General features: G+C 43.0%; 1 protein-coding gene across 1 annotated transcript; it reads right to left on the bottom strand.

The window, feature by feature from the left end:
• Positions 1 to 646: 646 nt before the first annotated feature.
• On the bottom strand, positions 647 to 18,130 carry LOC100651894. Its single transcript, XM_020866195.2, has 3 exons — positions 14,183 to 18,130; positions 4,750 to 4,913; positions 647 to 2,309 (listed from the first exon to the last, which is right to left on the bottom strand). The coding sequence occupies exons 1-3, from the start codon at positions 15,726 to 15,728 to the stop codon at positions 2,067 to 2,069; spliced, it is 1,953 nt and encodes a 650-aa protein (XP_020721854.1). The 5' UTR covers positions 15,729 to 18,130; the 3' UTR covers positions 647 to 2,066.
• Between the last annotated feature and the right edge of the window lie 3,442 nt (positions 18,131 to 21,572).

The raw sequence follows: 21,572 nt of genomic DNA, 5'->3' as shown, positions 1-21,572 counted from the left end.
TTTCAATTAACGATGTCAAACATAGAAAATATGGTTTCTAAATGTTCTTAAAAGTACGATGGAGACCGATCCCCTTTTTTAGAAGAACGATATACGACGGTATCTGTTATACCGTATAGTTTTTCTTCTCCAGTTCCTTCCCATTCCTTCGTTGACGACTGGTTTTCCAAACGGCTGGTTTCCACTGGCTGTAGCCGGTAAGAGCAGTCGTCCGCGAAACATCGCGGAATTTGTAACGGGAAATTAGCATATCATAAATACTGATGATTCTTCGCTTGCGTATGGGGATAACTGCGTGGTGGGAAACATATGATCGTGTCTCCTTTGAATATCATCCAGCTTTTTTTACAAGAAAAATCGGTATGGAAGCAACATAAACTTAAGACGGATCAGCGATCTTTACGTTAGCAGCGTTCGAACCGTTGAAACGCAAAAATTATATTCGTTTACGTTGCGAATATCTCGTTGATTTCCCGTAATTTTAGTTAAACGCGTGACAAATTCGTCGCATCGATTCCTGTCGTTTGTCGATCCTCATCGCGCGAACTTTCCTTTTTCCAAGCTCCGTGCAAACCTGCAACGCTTTGAATAAAATTTGTAAAACGAAGAGGAGTAAATATAGGAGTCGTACTGTTGTCTTCGATATTTGTGATTTATTTTAGGAACTTGTTGCGACATAATATGACGTTTTCCTTCGCATCGCACTTTCTACCCTAGACGTATACGAATATTATTTACAATTATGTAATTTATCATAAATAGATACGTGTTTTCAATTCATGTAGATCTAGAGCAACAGTTGGAGAAGAGTTACAGTCAAGAATGTTCAATCTTTTCACAAGGCGCTTAGCCGTTGCGTTCTAATCGATGGTTTTATACAACTATTGCTGCGAATCGTCGCGTATATATATAATTCCTCCCACTTTATACTCATTAATATAAGCCATATTTTCTTTTCTTCCCTTTGATACGAGCCTTCGTTATGTAAACATTTCAAAACGACTCGGGGGAACACCGTAAAGAGGATTCGATTAATTTTCTAGGCATATCGCTGCTGATAACAGCAATCGTGCGCATGCACCGGTCTGACATGGGCTCGAACTTGTGTACACTGCGTCTCATAACTACAAAACCATCCAGAAACTTTCAATTTTTATCTACAGTGTTATGTATTAGTCACTGAGAATGTCGCATCAATGAACTTGATAAATCTGAGAAGTAAGCGACGATGATGTTACGAACACCGTTTTTTAAATCCACTTTACGAAACCGCCCAGAGATTTTCAATTTTTATCTCTATCGCGTTACGCGTTAGTCACTCAGAAGTCACACGAATGAACTTGATAAATCGAGAGGTAAGCGACGATGTTGTCAAACGATATTTTTTAAGTTTACCTCACAATCTATCGTTATTCGTGTAATTTTCTCGCGATACGCTTTTACGCGATAACGTATGCCAGTTGCAAATAAACCTATGGAACTTATGAACTTAATTGATTCTTCAGAATTGAAATGAGAAATGAAATTAGAAAGTTAATTAAAGAAGGCGGAATCGTATCGGTGTGATTTCTGAGAGGTTCGCGTAAGAATCACTTTGTACCTCGTACCTCCTGTAGGAATTGAAAATTTGAAGATACTTCTATAGCTACCAGCCGCTGTGTATTTATGCGTGTGTGCGTATATGCGTGTATTATCCATCGTATTGTTCCCTATATTTACATACGAGTTTTGCCATGTTACACCAGCATGCGTACAGTATAAGTCGATACTTACATCATACATGCACGCGACTCTATTTGCGATTTGTTTGTGAAATCTAATCGATCGCTTTGCCATTGAATCCTTTTTGCACGTACATCTCTCCGTTTTCCGATCGACTAACGATGTTGTTGTTGTTGTTGTTATTGCGTAGTATTAAAAATTCACTCGAGAAACGATCGAACATATCACACCAAGTATCAAAGGTATCAACAAGAGATTTAATCGACAAAATGACGCCAAGCAGCAACTTACATCGGTTGGTTCACATTTGGCGCACCACTGGGTCGATCATTTTGGTCAGAGTTTTATACCACGTAAGGTCGATAAAGCGGCTCCTGAAGTTCGGTCGCGTTCCTCTGCGTTTCTTGTAGAGTACCTTTGCTATCCTCCTGCGGACTCGGCGAATTTGGATTCGGATCACCGCCGGTTTCCCTCTCGCTGCTTCTCACGTTTCCTCCGTCCTCGACCTTATTATTCGCCCGCGCCTCCTGTTGTGCCTTTTTACTCCTTTTCCATTTCATTCGTCGATTTTGAAACCAGATTTTCACCTGAATTTTAATACACATTGCTCATACACAAATTTTAATGGCAATTATCCATGGGATGCATAGTGACGTTCGAGTAAATGGACATGGAGAAGAAAAAGGAAGGTCGCCTATAAAAACGTTAAAGTAACGAAGAAGTTTGCTTCTTACTATGGTACACGGAGCACAGAAACACGACATTGAATCGCGCTCGAATGCGAAAAAATTGTAGTCGCGTATAGGATACAATACGACCCCTTAAATCGCTGCAAATATACCTAAGTACATGGACTCGATATTTCCTTGCCGAATCCCACAAGAGAACGATGTGTAAATCCTTTGGACAACATATCACGTGCTTGAACCTCCCCGATGTCTCGTTCCCAGCCCTAGTATGTCTTCACCCTTCGAGGAAAGAAACGTGCTTTCTTCTCGCGATAATAGCTACAGTCACTCACGAAAGTATTCGAAAATTTTTATGAATATATGCGACGTATATGGTAGGAATTTTTTTAAATTTTACTATCTGTACTGTAACTGTACTGTAACCAGACACGACTCTCGTGATCATAGAAATTGGGTTATAGAGTTGGTAACATTTGAAAGCGATCGAATATTAGATGTTTATCGCTTATAATTGATAAGAATTTTATTGTCAAACAAATTTATTAATTAGAATCGATGAGATTTTTTATCAGAGATCGAAATAAACAGTTATCTTTCGCTGCTAAAAAAAAACTCTGTTCGAGCTGTGAAATTTTGATGGAAAAAGATGTTACCCTTAGGAATTTCCTTAAAATTCTCATAACACTGATACTTTAGAGCGTGTATTAAAAAATGTTCCATAAAGTGAATAAAAGTTGCGAATTATCAAATATTACCTTTATTTAACAATACAATATCGAATTATTCATATGTTTATCGAGTAAAAGGTACGAAAGTCGTAACATAAGAGGAAGACAAGTATTCTTGTCAAGAATAATACCTAAGCAACATTTCTTAATGATTTAAATAGACCGAAATGCATATAAATTTCATGTATAAGAAACACAGCAGGCTATGAAACGTGAATTATCTGCATGAATATTACAAACGAATAACATATTCAGAATATCGATAACAGTAATAATTATTCGATATTATTGTGATACTATTGAGAACATTTTTAATATCGACGAACAAAATATCTTTCCTGTTATAGAAAGATTGCTATTCTCATATTTCACAAGTTCTGTCGAAACTAACACTTTTATTTTCAACAACTATCTTTCATCTGTCCTCGTCGGAACTTGTAATGCGAGAACGTTTTCTAAAAAAGTTCCACGGTACACGTTTTAAATGGGGTCTATGAAAAAGTTTCATAATTCTTTCGATCTCTGATTTTTATTATCTTGATTCCAAGTGAAATACCTAATAATCCCCGATGTTTTAATAAGTTACTAAAGATTTTTCCAGCTTATCTTGTTTCTCATAATTGTCCTGATACTTGTGATCGATAGCGTGTATCGAATATATCACGATTAATTAGATTTAGTATTAACGAGTATTAATATACTTGGATATGCATTTCCTTCCTTTCGTCGATACCATAAGGGGAAGATGAAGGAACGATGCGACGAGGAAACGCAACGACCGGACAATTCGGAAGCTAAATGCTTCAACTTGAATCAGTTGAATATCGAAACAAATCAGGGACTCAGTCTCCCATAATTCAGACTTTCGTTGCTATTTGCCGAGCGATCCGTCAGAACACGTAAGCTTCAAAGTTATGTTTAAGTTGTTGAACTATGCAAGAGATTCGCTCGTTCACGTTCGCCCCGGCAAAGGAGAAGGGTCCTGGATTATTTCACCGATTTCTCTGGAGGCTTTTTCCCTTTCTTCATTCTCTCTTCCATTTCCTTTTTTTTCACCTACGTTTTTTTTTTACTATACCGACGACTCGAATCGTCGCGTCTTTCCTTAAGTGAAACAAACAAAAAAGGAAAAAGAAGGAGAAAGCAAGAAAAAGAAGAAGAGAAACGACGAAGGAAACTAGAAGGAAAAAGAAGAAATTAAAAGAGAGAATGAATTTGAAGCGATTAAGGAAGCTATTAACCCTCGAACAGCAAAGGCTGGGTCAATTCTGGCTCATGCACATACCATATACAGATACTTCACCCTTGTTACTTTCAAAATCGTCATATTTTTTTCGCGTGCATTTAAGTTACATTTACGTATTATTATTCTGTCAAATTATACGAACGATTTTATTTTCTAAGTAAATTTGGTTATCACGCGGGAGCGAAGGGCCTTTGTCTCGTCCCTTTCACACTGTACGGCTATCGAATAAAATATTCGACTCTCATGATAACAATGAATCAGCTTCCGCTGGACGAGGGTTGGTCTATTATGCATGTATTCGATTTAATTCGGTTTAGCGATTCGGTGTTGCGATTCATAAAGGTACAGATGAAGCAGCGTTTACCTGTGTTTCCGTGAGCATTAACGAAGTGGCCACTTCGAATCTCTTCGGTCTGCTAAGGTACTTGTTCTGTCTAAATTGTTTTTCCAATTCGAGTAGCTGTTGCGACGTGAAAGCGGTTCTCGGCCTTCTCGTTTTTCCAAGGAGGGCATGCTGGGCCGCGCAACCTGTCGATGATAAGTATATTTGGATATATTTAACATACTTGGCTCATTTACATGAAAGAATTCTTCTTTTTTTTTTAAAAAGAAACATTGTCCCGACGATATACGCTTTATTTTATGATACGAGAAGCATCCTATTATCAAATATTTTAATTTGCAAAAATATACGCTTTGTCATTCTCAGGCTCTGCGTTTATAGAAACACGAATTTGCATGAATATTCCGCAGTCTGTTATTCCGAGTTTTCTTGTTCGACGCTCACGATTGAATACAATAGAAGAAAATCAGTATTGCCTGTTATTGATAATGTTGGCTCGAATTAATACTAATCGCAAGGAGAGACCAATAAAAATCATCGAATGCTAATGCAATTACCGCCAGTGTAAATCCCCCTGGGCTGCAATACTATGATTTGGGGTTGAAAATAGGAAGGGGGAAAGGTAGAAAGGGAAGGACAGAAGACGAGGGTGACCGCCCTAACGATTAGCCCTATGAACGGGTCTTGGCCAGACCCGATTTTCTCTCCTTTATGACTTTATACGCGCAATAAATCAAAACGAAATTCGACTTTCTTCGTGAAGGAAACAACAACGATAGATCGATGATTGTCAATGTCAAGTCGTACAATGTATTCTTCAAGACGCGTTGCATTTTGTCTATATAAACGTAGACTATACACCCTCTATCGTTCACGATTTCTCGTCTCTTAGAATTTCGATAAACCAAATTTGTACGACATTTGACTGGAATGTTATCGATAGCTATAAGATTCTGTGTTAAAACGAAAATTTTGATTTAAACCGTACGCAACGTTAGCTCTAGTAACTTATATCTAATGAAAGAAGAAAGACCAGAGATGTCGCCTATCCGCGAAAAGATGTTTGTTGCGTGAGCGCATCGTCGTCGTAGCGATTTGTCAACATCCTAAAGCGGAAAAATGAAACAGGCCCATGGTGTTGAATGTTTGACTAAGCGGCTGATTAAGAGCGACATAAGGGTATCGCACGTTCCAGATTAATCTGGGTGTACGCGCGACTAAACATTGCCATGTGTACAAACATTGACAGCCGGTCACACACTTGCTATGTAGGTAAATTGGTGGGTCGCATCGTAAGCTGAAAGCGTTTGGAGAAAAAAGTATGGTGAACCGCGTTGTAAGATCTCGATGCGGTTACACCGTACTTTTCACCGCACCTGCATCTCCTACAAGTACTTAACACGTAGCATAATGGTGACTTACGAAAACGTGTGAACATTTGTCATACAACATCACCGTAGCTCGTTCAAAATTTGTTCGTGATCGAATATGGAGAATTACAAGAAAATTGCTATAATTTGACGTAAATATACCTTATTCTACGTCTAGAAAAATTACTACGATCGAACGTAACGAATATCGTACATAATAACATATTGCTATCGACATTACTTCCAAATACAAACCGTTTATGGTTTGGTTTCGTTATTTATGTCGGTCGTAGATATATTAATCGTCCCTCGGAAAGATGGTTTGCCACCCGCTGAGCACATATGGTTCCATGATTTTCCTTCTTTTTCTCCGTTCCCGTCGCAATTGCTATCTCGGCGGTCGCTTCTGTTCACCTCTATCGATTCTCTGCTATTCGTATTATTACATATTTCCGTTAAATTTGATCGAAACCAATAATCGTGCGATTGCACAGACTTCGATGCAGAAGACCTTGCAAAATCGCGCGAGATAAATGCATAAACGTTCGTACTCTAATTAAAAAACTTTCATTTATTTCATAAATACGAAAAGAACGATGTTTTTTAAACACTATTACGGTCTGGTCAATTTAATTCAGACGTAGCCAATGTTACAAAATGATCGAGTTATTATCAGTTTCGTTTTATGGGCTCCTTTCTTAGAAAGCTGAATCGTCTTCGAGAAACAATTTCGTTCCTCTCTCTCTCGTTACCTTCGATGTTTCCTCGGTAAATTTTGATTAAATCAAGCGAAGTCGAATGAAAAAGCGAAAGCATCGATACATAGTGTTGGGAAGCCACTGGAATTGCACGAGTGCGAAGGTGCCAGGGAGAAATGGTGCAAGTTATGACAGATGTCGGTAAACAAGAAGGGCGGCGCACCATCGAGTGGACAATCACCATTTTCGTGCTCCTCTGTGCAGGGTGAAGCAATGGGGTGCTGTTAAGGTTAACGTCGTTCTCACCCCGCTACACTTTTATCATGATAATTTAATTTATTTGGGGTCCTATTAGCCGCTTCACGCCAGGCTGCTCTTAAATCATGCTGATCACCATACCGGTAAACACCAGCCATTATCTGTACTTAACGCTATTCTACCCCACTATTGCTCATATTTCCCGCCCCCCACCCGGCTCAACCTCTTACTGTACCAAATACACACTTCTCCAATTTGCGATTCCACTTGGTATCGTTACTATCGTCTTTTGGTTTTCTCTTTGTCGCATCTATTTATCATTTCAAAACTGAACACAATGTCGTGTTAATGAAATAACATGTTCTATAGATCTGCATTTATTTTGGAAGGAAATTGCTGATACGTAATACGATCGTTAGTGAAAAGGACAAACGACGCGAGCCGTAAAAATATTCTGTCACGGATTACGAACGTATAATTTCGATAGAACGTACGATCAGTTTCAAGAGACTAATTAACAATGGACGCGCTGAGAGCAAAAATAGACTAAGCCATAATTTTTCTAAATGGAAGTTTACGTTTTAAATAGGTGGAGTTAATGCGCAGAAGTTCGTTCAATTGGGCAGTAGTCAGATTTTTACATGTCAATTGTCGCAGTGAATCTTCCCTATATAGTCTGTACATATACGGTTCATTTCCCTGTTACTTTTGCTTCCATTCTACTGCAATTTTCTGATCCTGCTCGTTCATCTTATCGATCTTTTCTAGTTTCCTATCCTTATTCGTATCTTTATCCCTGCTTCTTTCCTCCCTGTTTTCGTATTTATAAAATGAAACATACTAAAAACGATCAAACATATAAACTCTTAAAAAGAGTAGTTACATCGTTCTTGAAATATCAGTGGTCGTAACACGCACCCACTGGAACCATAGTCTTACTCGTATCTTTATTTTTCTTTTTCTTCTCATTTCTCTATTCTACTTATAAGGTGAAACTCGTCGTCATCCACCGTTCGATTTCTACGTTGCAATCATCGCGGTAAATCCTACTACACAGTGGGTACATGCACGGCTCCCTTCTCTGTTACTTTTCTTCCCATTCTACTGCAATTTTCTGATCCTCCTGATTCCTCCGGTTGTCGATGCGTCCCGTAGTTTCGTATTCTTACTCGTAACTCCATTCCCGTTCTCCTCGTTTTCCTGCTCCCTGGTCCCTCCTCGGTTTCCCTTGATGGGTGTGAACGGGCGTGTGTGCTCGCGTGCGTGAGTGCGTGCGTGCGTTCCGGGCGCGTGTTCGCGCGCGCGCGCTCGCACCAGATCTTGCTCCCTCTCCTTGTCTCGTATAGCGGCGGAAGCTCCGCCTGCAGCCCCTGAGTGCTCGATACGACCCGCCCCCAAATTCTCAACCCCTCGTATCAGAGGTGAACGAAGACGAGGCGAGGGTAACGTCGGTGGGTATCCACCATCCCTCTACAGCCTTGATCGCGAGACGTCATCGACTCCCGCTTCCACTTGCGCCATACGATTGGAGATCCGCGGAAGCCAGTGGCGAGGGCAGATGAATACCGAGCGAGGAAAAAGTTGGCCAACTTTTGTCAGAGATTATTTTCTCTACCCAAAATGGTTGGATTTAATTTGAAACTGCGCTCCGTGAAACTCGCCGCGAATCACGTCATAAACATCCAGAACGTTACCATTTACTTTTATCATCGGGCTACTACTAACTGGACGAGCTCCGCGTCTGCTTCCCCTACCAGCTATACCAGGCGTTGCGGTAATCATCCGCAGAATCGACGATTTTATCCGTTACCATTCTCGCTGTATATGTACTTGGTTATCTATCGTACGATTATCTATCGTAGAATACCTATTTGGTAATAAAATTCCAATTGTTTTCCGGCTTCTTGCTTTAATTTTTCTCGGGCATCTTAATTATCTTGATCAAGGAGTGCGGACCGTGTACAGACATTTCGATTTCCTGATGTTTCACTTGGAACGTGTTGCCACGAAATTAAAACAATCACGACATCCGCAGCGATTAGGATGTAACAAGTTAAAAACTACAAGATACTTGATACAAGCGTATATTTCATATAGCAGTATCATTCGTTTGATTAATAAATCTCGATATTCGTTAGAATCTTATTTAACGCGTATTGTACGCTTAAGACGAGTGTCTATGCTGTGTACCGAGTTTTTATCAAACGAACATCTTGTAATCTTTACGTACGCTTCCGGTTTAGTTTCTGATTCGGCCAGTACAATCCAGACAAACGTGTGTCTCGTTGTAGCGCTAATGAAACTTCCAATTGTTTCGTACAACGCATACGATACGAACGTAAAAGCTTCTATGCTTTCAAATACTTTCATCAACCGATGGTGTACATCGAACACGGTCATATTTATACACGACGTGTACATGGAAAGCTGTGCTCTCGTGTCATCGTTTGCACGAGACCATGTGGCTACGGCGCGATCAGACCAGATCATAGAGATATAGGATGGTTTGGGCGAACGTGGAACGTTACACATCGGGTAACCAAGATCTGTTTGCTTGCGGGCGGCCAAACTAGCTGGCAGCTAATTCAGAAACACCATTACCGCCTACATGCCTATAGACAGGTAGACTGACGCGACCGCTACTGCAACGCCACTAGACGTTTTCAACGTGTTTCCATGTATCCATCTACTAACGTTCCTACACACTCTGCATACGCGTTTCCGATTTCTATGTACGCGTATATAGCGTGTCTGTGCGCGCTCACGTTTATGTACATCACCATCTTTCCCATATGTGTACGTCGGTGTGCAATTAATTGCTGGTTTCTCATTTCTCAACCATCATCGACGATATCGTATACAATATCGCGAAAAGCTTCGTCGAGATTAATTCAAACAGCTCGAGACTGCTTTATCAAGGGACGACGTGTTATTCGCTTGACGCGAACGTCCGTATACTTTGATAGAATAATAGTAGTAGAAAGTAAAGAAGCGTACGACGTACTAAGTCGGAATCGACACGATTTTCGTCGAGGTTCGAACGCTCGGTAGCACGACAATGATCTTTTACACGTTCAGGAAGAGACCAAATCGTACGTTTAACTCGAAGATGTAGGGAAAAGATAGTTTCCATAATACGTAAACCGCGAATATTTATGTGAATTCAGAATTTTGTTTGTTCGTTCATCTATTTATCCGCATCTACTGTCCATCTTTAAATTTCCCAATGCGAGGATCTTAAAACTCCTCTTTGAAAAACAGGAAATATACTTATAAATTATGATAACCTTCGCTCGTGGTCTTCGATTTCTATCGAAATTCAAGCCATGAACGATTCAAAAACAATTTGTACTGCGATATAATCGTTATTAGGCGTTTCCTTTTATCTTTTCGATCTGCTCGTAACGAAGAAAGGAAAAACATCGATACTGGTTAAAGTAGCGAGACGTTTCATAGAGATAGCTAAAAAGCGATTTGCGTTCTTGGATTGTTTCAAAGATGAGCGAAATTAGCTGTTGGAACGGTCTATGTAAGTCCGTGGAGTTTCCATGGCAACCTTAGAACGTCTGCGTCGGCGTTATGCTATCGTGGAGAGAAGGGCGAAGGGGATGAATAGACGGATGAATGACGCACAATTAACTAATTAAATCATCCGCCAACCCTTCGCGTGCTTCATCTCTCGGGTATCATCCCCTTTTGTTGGCAGACCTCCTACCATCTCTTCGACATCTTCCGCCATTATTTTTTCACCGTAACTTGTAAAGCGAATCTCGTTCCACGTTCTTGGTGAATTCGGAGAACGGAAAATCGACGAGACCAAAGAACTGCTGAAAAATTCAATCCGGTACGACGACGTATAATATCATATAAATTATTATCATCTTTCTCTTTTACAGTGCTTCGCTATTAATTGAAGTATCTCATAGTCTTGTCCTATTCTTCTATTTACATTGTAAATTTTATCTCTCGTTTCTTCCTCGTGCTACTCGTCGTCTAATTTACCCTGTCCTTTCTCGTTACACGTATTGCTTTATACGTACACGTTGTGGGACAATCAATAGGATCGTTGGAAAATCGAGAGAATCGGCTTACGTTTCGTGGTACGTTTCGCTCGTATATTTTTAATATTAGTTACGCGCGAATCGATAATCAAAGACAAGATCCATGTATTTTGCATAGATCCGTGGGCGTTTTTCTTTTTTTCAGAAAGCTGTTCGATCGTTATTAACGGCATGGTGAAAGGAAGATGCCAGGCTTAAAAACCTTCGCACGTTAAACACTGGCGTGGATATCGTGCAAGTTGAAAAGTCGTTTCGGTCGATTTCGATTAATCCGAATGCAAACTGGTATCGGCCGGATGGACACGCGGGGACACGGGAAACCGTTTTTAGTGTACACGAGGCAGAGAATCGGGATTTGGGATACGCCGAGGATGGAAGATCGCGAGTTAGCCGGCAGCCACCGGTATCGCACTAGTTAAATTTCGATACTGCAAAGCTCGACTCAAAATAGATGAAACACGGTGTTGTTGGAATATCGTCGTTGGTATAACGCGCGACAAATATTCCACAAATAAAAGCTCGCGTCTACCTGTTTTCCACCCTGCCTCTCCCTTCCCGTGTCAGCTCACCGTGCCGAGCCGCTGAGTCGCGTACTCATCGTTATTTACATAACGTCGAGAGCATACGAGAATGCGAGACTACAGGTGAAAGAGAGAAACGGCAGACAGAGACGGTGGACATAGGAGGAGGAGGAGGCGGAAGAGGAGGAGGAGGAGGACGGAGGGGAGGAGAAAGGGCTGAACGGGACGATACTCCCATCCAGCAATTTTTTAACAAGTCGTGTTCGTGTTCCCTGCCGACGCGATAACGGCCGCTTCAGGTGGGGCTGAATGCAACCGTTTTATTTTATTCCGCGAGACCGCTTTTTTTGTACCCGTTGCTCGTTTTACGCTATCGGGTTTTCGCCTTTTTCGTCGACGTTGGATTGCTCGGCAACTACCAATCAGGATCATCTGACAGAAAGTACCCCGCACTTCGCTCCGAACACCTCTCACTCTCTTTCTCTCTCTTTCTCTCTCTCTCTCTCTCTCTCTCTCCCTCTTTTCCACCCTCTCGCTCTAAAACACACACACCCACACACACATACACACTCATATACACGTACAATCGCGTTCCGTTTACTCCCGCTCTTCCCCCATTTTTCTCTCTTTCCCTCTCTTTCTATTCTCGTTTATTCGGATTCGGTCCATCTCGGCATCCTGGTTCGCTACGTTCACTGACCAATTTGTTCGATAAAAGCTTTCGACTGATTGGCTGGACAACGCGACCACTCTCTTTTTTCTAAGCGTGAAATTTACCGTAGTAGTAACCGGAATCATCTTCCTTTCTCTCGTGATCCTCTCTATTCGCCGGATACTCTTCCTCATCTTTCTTTCGAACCTCGTTGTTATTTATTCCGGCATTCTCGTGACGTTTCTGCGTTATCAGGACCCTCTCGCGCGATAATTTGCTAATTGCGTACCAAACAATATCAGCGAACAGACGAGTGACAAGTTACGGGTAACAGATAATTCTAAGATCATCAAAGTCTGTCCGATAATTCTACGATTCTAGAATTTTCTACGAAACCACCCTTCCGTGTTTATTTCGATCGTGTACAGATAATTTATAATTGGCGATTCGTAAAATTTCGCCAATGACGTTAACTCGGTCGTGTAAAAGGGTTTCCTTCGGTGTTTGTGTCTTACGGTCCTGCAAACATTTATACAGAGTTCGGTGATGTTTGTTATTTGCTGTTTGAACACTGCTGCAGGTAGAAGCGAGCGTAAGATATCAGTGCTGTAACAATTTCTCGATATCTTGAAATAAGGGATGTTATATTTCGAAATGAACGGTACAGATACGTATTTTCAACAGTATGCTGCGAAACTGTCCCTCTGTGTTATCATTTGACAACCAACCTAAAAACTGGAGTAGCCAGTCAATATAGTATGGTAAAGAGTTACATTAAGCATGTAAACATTCGTTATCTACCTATCGTACGAGCAGTCTGTCGATCTATTTTATGACGTTGTTCGTACGTCAGGGTAACGTTGAACATTAGTGTTCCAAACAAATTTTGTCCCATCGATATATATCAATTTTAGACGAGAGATATTACCACGATCGTTTGGTCGATCGTTTTAAAAACACGAAATGATATTGTTTCGGCTTCTAATAGCGTAACGAAATGACGAGAGAATTCGTAACGAATAATTCGAACGATAACAGATTTTCTATCTTTGAAACTTTTCGCTGCCTTGCTATCGCGCGTCATTTATAATTTAGAAACGATTTGCGAAACGATTACAGTATTAATTAGTCTTCTCTGGGTTGTATTATTTTCAGATAACGAGGAAGACAGAATGTTTATAAGACCGTTACGGGTAGTGGTTAATCTACCTACTCACGTTTAAATATATGAAAATCCTAGTTTAATTTACGGTTAAGACGATCGATATCGTAATGAAAACGAGGAAAGGCGATAGAAGCACGTTAAACCGAGAAGGAGAGAGTTTTCAATTTCGAGGTGAAGAGATTAGATCGGTTATCACCGATTATCGTGTTTTACAAATGTTCCATATCTGCTCTCAAGACGTATTTTTATTATTAATTACGACTAAGTTGCGTCTTTTTATGCAAATTCGTATTCCTACGCGTACAACCACGGAATCGAAACCCGAGCGAAAATCCGGATCTTCGTCCTCGAAACGTTAAAACGAGGAGTTTGGCGGAAAGTAGGTGAGAGAAATTTGGAAATTTGACGTATCTTTGCGTATTATCGTGATCGCGAACATCGGTTTTATTATTCGTTCATCATATCGTCTATCGTAAAAATCGATTTAATCGAGTCGGGCAATTACCTACAAAGTATAAAATAACTGCGACTCGACTTGCTCGTAATTTTCAAATTAAACGTCGTATCTCGACGATAGCGCGCGTACAAGAAAATTTGCTGCGTGAAACGTGGAAGGTCGTAATCTGAAGTGTAAAATGTGAAATTCGTGTTCGATGAACGAAAGATCGATACGAAACGACTGGAAGAATTAGAGACGAAGTAGGGCATTTGGTAAGATTACCAACTCACCAGCTAAATCGGCGGGTAACCTCGGATACAACATTCCAGTCCTGGCCAACCACTCGAGTTGGAGTGGATGGATGTGATGCTGCTGAGGATGAGCACCGGCACTCTGCGAATGTCCGACGGGTTGACCTTCCTTGTGTATCGAATGAAACGCGCTACCACCGGCAGGATGATAATATAATCCTCCGGGATGTATGAGGGGACCACTTGGATGTAAGAGAAGCGCTTGATTTTGTCGTGCTACTCCCGCGTTGCTACCGAGCGCGCTATAATGGCCACTCGGTAAATTCGGATTACCAGGGATAGCGTTGCCACTGGGTTCCTCCGATCCAGGGGAAATCGGAGGGCTGGAGATGGGACTATGGCTCGCGTTGCTTCCGGAGCTGGCGCTTCCTGTTCTCGTAGGATCAACCTCGATCGAACCGTCGTCCTCGATATTTTCCAACCGATCCACTCGAAATCCTCCGTTACCGATGCCAGCGTTTTCCCCTTTGAAAGGCGTTTTCGTCGTTTCTTCCACCGATTCCACGCGAATACCGGACAAATGAGCGTCGCGTACGGATCGGTCACGAATATCTTGTCTGTCACTTGGATCGCGAATAACTTGTAAGTTCGACGGCGAAGCGAGTCCGTGTTGGACGACGGTTCTGTCGAACGGATGCAAAAGGCCTCCGAGGGAAGAAGATGTTCTTTGCTCGTCCGTTCTAGCAGCGCCGATAAGCGCAGTCCCATTACCAACGCCGACCGCAACTCCGATTCCAACTGCGCTCGCAGTTTCGGTTTCGCCTGCACCGGTGCAAGCGCGAGTACCGAGGTTAGTACCGGTAACGATGCCGGTTCCAGCGGCTCCGCTCACACCTCCTAGAGTGCAAGAGGATTCTCGATCGTGGCCACGAACCAACGAGTTCGTCAAACAGGGGTTCGCGTCGATGACAGAATTTCGCGTTGCGAACAGCGATCTTTGGTTCGATCTATCGGATCGTTCGTGATCCAAGCTCTCCGGTTTCCCGGTTGCCCGACCGAGCAACGCGTCGATGCAGAACGACGTTTTCCCAAAGGAACTGTGACGTCTGTCGGTCGAGTGAACCGCGTATTCCTGCGGCGAGATTCTTCCCGGCGAGTTATTCGACTCTCTGTAGTGACTCGCCACCGCCGATACCATTTCCTCGGTGAAACACTTTACACCGGTGTCTTCCGGGTCTCGGAAGAAACTCGCCGCCGACTCGTTCTCCTGCTTCGAGAAGGAAGGTCTCTTCGACTCGTTCTCTTCGCGATACCTCGACATTCGCGATTCCTCACCGAGCTCCGAAGGAGAGCCGTTTTCCACGAAGCGTATGTTTTCCGGAGATCCGATAGCAGTCTCTCCTCTCACCTCGGAACCGGGCGACCGCGCTTCATCCGATCTCGGTGAACACGAACGATCGCGGACCTTCTGCCGTACGGAGTAGCCGGTATGTTGACCCGTCTGTTGTTGTCGTTGCTGTTGATGTTCCTGTTGCCTCTGTCGCAGGTACGAGTCCTCCGTGATCCCTTGGGCGTTGTAATGCATACCTGGTTCGTGGTTTAGCGAGCGTGGAAAATTCCTCAAATCGATCGGTTAGTACATACTTGGTATCGGTAGCGGGTCCCTTCGCGAACACTACTTTTCGATCGATCGTCTACCACTTGCAATTTCGACCGCGTTTTCTTTCCGCGAGACTCGATCATACGCGAATAAATGTTCTCGAGCGTGGATAGAAATATGTCAAGTCCAACCGATTCAACTGGAACGGTAATCGATCGATGGTCGATCGCTGTGGCCGATCGACTTCTGATCGGCGTACGGGACTCGATCGATCGATCGAACGACCGCACAACCGACCGACCGACCGGCCAATTCAACCAACCTCACCCTTTAATACGAAATCGCGGATGTTGCGCGCGATGTGCGATCACGTTACGCGACTCTGTCCGTCTTCCGGGTTATCGTCCTCGAAACGAAACGCAAACGGTACGACCACCGATCACCGATCGTTCACCGACGCGAAACGCGTGCGTTTTTCAGTGACAAACGAATCAACGACCGGTTTTGATTTCGACCGGCGATACGAGCGATTAGCTCGACGCCGCACCACAAAGTGACGTCGCGAGGAACCGCGTGTCCGTAACGGGAAAATCGCTCCCCTCTGCTACTGCGTATCCGCGGTCAGTCGATTCTGCCACGCCTATCGCGGCAAAGCTCGCGGTTCTGCCACGCCTACACCATCCCCTTTGTTCCCCTCTGCTTCGCCATCTGTTTCTCTATCTCTGTCATCGGTTCTCTAACCTCGGATGTCGAGTATCGGAGTTCTCCGAGTTCCTGCCGACTCGTGATTTCTAATTCTTCGCTGCGAGTTCCTCGATTCGCGATCGCTCGCACCCACGACGATTCTCCATTCGCGAGCGTTCGACGCAGACATCGCCAAGCCACTGCGAATACCGGCCAGCTTCCAGGCTCGGGCATTCGCAGCCTGAATCCCCGGGCGTCGCATTTCCAGCGCGAAACCAGCATCCAGTTCTGCCCTCTTTAGGTAAAACGTTCCATCTGGTAGCCGAGTTGTCGAAATTCTTCTCGTTCGAGACCCGACTGAACGATAATTCGAACCACTCACGAGGCAATCTCGATGACGCGCGAATTCGTATTCGCCTCGTGCTCAGACTTTACGCTCGTTTTTTAATTGTCCGATAGGATTCCGCTCGATCGTAGCGGTAGCGTAGTCGGTTACGTGGCAACAAAACAGACGCAACGATTCATCCTACGAACAACGTTCGTCGTAACGAATTTCAGCTACTGAAAGTGTTCCTTCTCGCCGATTTTCCCCTGTCTAGACGAAACGGGTGTTTCGTTCGAACGACAGATAGAGAAAAGGGAAAAGACTTTGGATCCTAATAGTTTCGAGAGCCGAAGAAAACGTCGAGTTTCGCGAATCCGGAAATCGGATTTCGAGCCATCTCTGCGCTTTAATTAAAGAGGGTAGAGTTGCACGCTGAAGCAGACGTATGAAGCGGCAAGATCTGTATGTCGTTCGATCCATCTCTCACGAAAGTACGCGAGGACACGCGGGCAAGGAAGAACCGGGCTTGGAAATAAGAGGCAAAGTTACGAATAGTAGGGAGAAATAGAATTGCGAGTGCGAGTGACGAGAGACGGAGTAAGAGAAAAAGGCGGTACTGGAAGCGGCGGCGAGAGGACTGCAGGAGAGGAAGATGGGAAACGAGAGCAAGAAGAGGCGGAGAGTGAATTCTCTCTTATGAAACGAGATTTTCGTTCGATCCAACAACGACGAGCACGGAATACGCCAAGAATAACCGATACGTGCAGTTGCTGCTACGTGATCGGTCGAGAGAAAACGGAGCTGGATGAACGATCTCTCGATTTTCGTTACATTCGTATATACGCGTATATAGAATAAGATAATCTAAAAATAATTGGATAACGTTTGCTAAGAACGCGAAAGTACCAACGACGCGTTTACGCGCGAGGGCCACGAGCGAGAAACACGACGGGTACCAACGATTTTAATCGTTTGGAATTTGGGAAAAGTTGATCGAGTCGAGTCGATAGAGTGAACGATAAATGAAAGTTCCGCCGGTGTTCAAACCCATCTACGTTTCGTTCGATCGTATAAAATTCGTGACTCTTTCCAAGGAAATATCGGTGTGATATCTGTCGCCTTATCGAGCAGCTAATAGCCGCCTAATAGGTATCACACCCAGTTTTCAAGTAATCGGTCTGTTATCGGTTGTCCCGCGATATTTTACGTGGGTCCTACAACGCATTTGCTTATCCTGCTGATAAAAAATCTATTCGTTTTTAACCGCGTTTAGTTCAACGTATCTAAGCCCTCTCAAATATCGTTCCCTTATCGAGGCATTGATTTTGATTTCTGGTATACTTATAAAAACTAGAAGGAGGGGAGGAAAGTCCGAGGGGAAACGAGGGTGGGCATACCAAAAAAAAAAAAAAAAAAGAAAAGAATGATCCGTTCGATGAAATTTTCTTGCCATTTCCCTAAAAAGGAATCCGTGGAACCGGCGAAGGAACGTCGTTTTTCGCAGCGTTAATATCTTGCCAATTGTCGTCTTATTTACTCGCCTCGATGATACGCGCGTTTTATCGCCCGTGTTTCGTTAGCCGATCAAGAATAAAATCACTTTTTTACTCTTTTTCCTAGTAAGTCGATTTGTTTTCGTTTCGACAATTTATACGGATAAACTAGTTGCGCGTAAAAGAATGACAGATCGCCGTATCTTTCACGCTTGTTATGATTCCTTGTATACTCTTGACAAATCGCAGCATAACCGAATACGAGTCGAAGGCAAACGGTACTAGTTCACCGGTGACCGCTTTTTAACCAAATAACACAGAGGGAAGAATATTTACTTAAGGATCGGAGCACGTTCAACGTACGTATACGAAATAAAAATTTTAAACGTTCCTCCTAATACACCAACCCGTGTCTACCGAACGTAGATCGATGGGCTACGTTCATATTTTGTTTGCTCTTCGGCCAACGTTCTTATCCATTTCTATTAAAATATCTCCATCCATCGAATCTGGTAGCCGATAAGTATCGGGTTTGCATCGTTCCGTTGTAATCGCCGTTGAAAATAGTTGCCAAGTGTTTCTCGCCAATCTTCGATCCTTCGTCCTGCTGCACTTTTAGCTAGCCTGTTCTCGGACAAACTGGAAATTCGACAAATTATCCAAGTGGTTGAGAAATGGGCGCGAGTGGCAACGATCTGTTTGCGATGCAACGTGCGTTTAATATGCGCCGGCGCGTGCACGTATATGCAGGTAGCACCTTTCAACCTCGGTCGTCGAGCAAACAGAAAAATTTTCAACCCATGATTATGCTCCGTCACGATAAACCAAGCTTATTTTTCCTCTTTTACCGTGTTTCGAGAAAATCCAAGGTTTTCAGAAGACGCTGGTCCCGACGATCGTTATACGCATCGACTCGCGTCGTTGTATCGTGTCGCTCGATTATTATCTAGAAAAGATCAGATCGTAATTTGAAATAATTATTTTTAACTTAACGACGTAAGCACGCGTTGGATACTTTTGGCTATTAGCGTGTCGTTAATTTATATCAATCGTCTTACCGACGTTCGTGTACCTTAGCTAAAAATCGGCCAATGCGTCCGCAAACGTTGATGCGTACACGCGCGTAACTACCATTCACGTGAAACGTATTTGTGTATTTTCGTCGAATACAAAGTTCAATTTGGCAAAGTTAAACAGTTGATAATCGTAATTGGCCGGATCATTGTAAATTTCGAAATTATATTTGACGATAACAATTTAGGATAAGTATCGTTCTAAAGTCTCGTGGTGCCAAACTGAAAAGTAATTAACGATTTGATGGTTAATTCATCTGTTCTTATCACCGGGATAAGATTGCCCGATTAACGCTTTGATTAGGTATCGCTGGCGATAGATAAATCTTAATTGGTGTCATGTATCGATTTGCCACGGCTTTTATGTATATGTAAATCCTCTTAATCGTACTTTATCCCCTTCGCTAGATTCTGTTTAATTCGAACGGTTCAAAGTATTGGAGGGAACGCGTGAAACGTGTAACACGAAGCACGAAATCTGAAACGCGAAAACCGAAAGGTGTGATAATCGTTCGATAATGCGTTACGTATTGGCGTGATACAATATAAGCGTTTACAGAGATTTATCTAAAAGGAATTCTAAACCGCGCGTGTAATATTCGTACGTGTTTCATTTTTACCTTTAGTCACGTATGTATTCTTTATATTCGATTTCTCAATTGCATACGCATATGGTGCGTATTATACATGCAGGAAAGGTCTCGTACCACACGATACGAGTATTATCGTGACTATATTGGTAAACTATCGAGAAATGACGATAGATTCGAAACGATGGTCGTATCAAGCTTTTATACTCGTTGGTAAAAACGGAACATTTCTCAACGTTTGGTAGAGGGCCCGATATTTTTCCAGGTTACCGTTGATCGCGTCTTTATTTCATCGACAATATTCCATTACGAACGAATCCATCGATCGACTATCGTTAGACAACGAATCGTTGCAAATATCGTATTTAATATCTATTTACCATTTACCTATCTACTTAGACGATTCAGCGTTTCTTCTCGATAATATCTGTTTTCCCTGTGCTTTCCTTTCTTTTCCCTCTCTTCCTTTTCCTTCCCTTTTATTTTCCTAACGCTATCTATTCGATTCTCCGACTCTCGCTGCGCTACGGTTCGAGGTCTATCTCCTAATTAGAATCTTCCGGCCCCCATGTGGCCGCATCGTCAAGTTCGGCCCTCACCGCCCATTACTTTTAATGGCGTTGTTAATGAAACTAGGTGTCGCCAAATTAACCTCTCGTTTCAGCAACGCTCAACCGAAATAATCGAAAACTGCGTTATCTCGACGCGCAACGAACGCAATTAATTCCCTTTCGAGTTCACGATTTATAATACGTGCATGTACACGCGTAGAACTCGTCGAACGAAAACCGCGAAAACCACGGGAGCCGCGCAACCCACCAAGGCCTTGGAACCAGCTTGCTGCCGTTACTTTCGGCCAGACCTCTTAAAAATCAATTTCGTCTAATCGAATATCGTATCGATCAAACTTATTTACGCTATACGCGCGTTAGACGATGATCGGATCGTTAATAACGAATATACTTATGTACGTTGTTACTAACGCGAAATTGAAGAAGAAATGGGATTGGCGCGACTAAAGCGTAGAAATCAAATTGGAGGAATGATAAGGACGAAAAGAATGGCGAAAGATGTACGAAATTGTAAAGAAAATACGATGTAACGCGAAACAAGTACGCTACGTTTGAAAACCACTGGCACTGGCTGATTACCGCGGTAACCATCCCCCGAGCGCCAATTAATCTTAACTTTTACGGGGCAAACACTTTTCATTAAGCTCGGTCCTGCCTCCAACCGGAGTCGAGTTATCCCCTCCATGTTGCAACCTTAGCCACCCTTGCCTACTTTCCTCTTTTTTCCACCCCTACTCTTCTGGAGCACGGCAAGCTCCTCTTCGCACTCGTCCTCTACCGAGCATGCCGAGGAACTGCGAGGTACGGGCGAGGTACGGCGAGCAACGGCAAGGAAAATGGTTCCCCAGACAAGCGTTTAATCTGGCTCTAATTAGCAACTTACCCTCCGCCCACGTCTCGACGTTTCACTCGCTCTATCTTTCTCCTTCTCCTCCCTTTTACTCGATACTCCTCGTACTCCGTTCCTCTCCTCTTTTACCCCTTCTTCTGCCGTACCCTTATCCACTCCGCCATACCCTTCTCTATGCGTAGGACACTTCCTTCGTGGTTTATCCAGTTGTTGCCAAGCTTTTAGCCAGGCCAAAAATACGA

Source organism: Bombus terrestris, chromosome 13 (genome assembly GCF_910591885.1).
Source record: "Bombus terrestris chromosome 13, iyBomTerr1.2, whole genome shotgun sequence".
Taxonomy (NCBI): Eukaryota; Metazoa; Arthropoda; class Insecta; order Hymenoptera; family Apidae; genus Bombus; species Bombus terrestris.
This window is presented reverse-complemented; position numbering and strand designations above follow the sequence as displayed.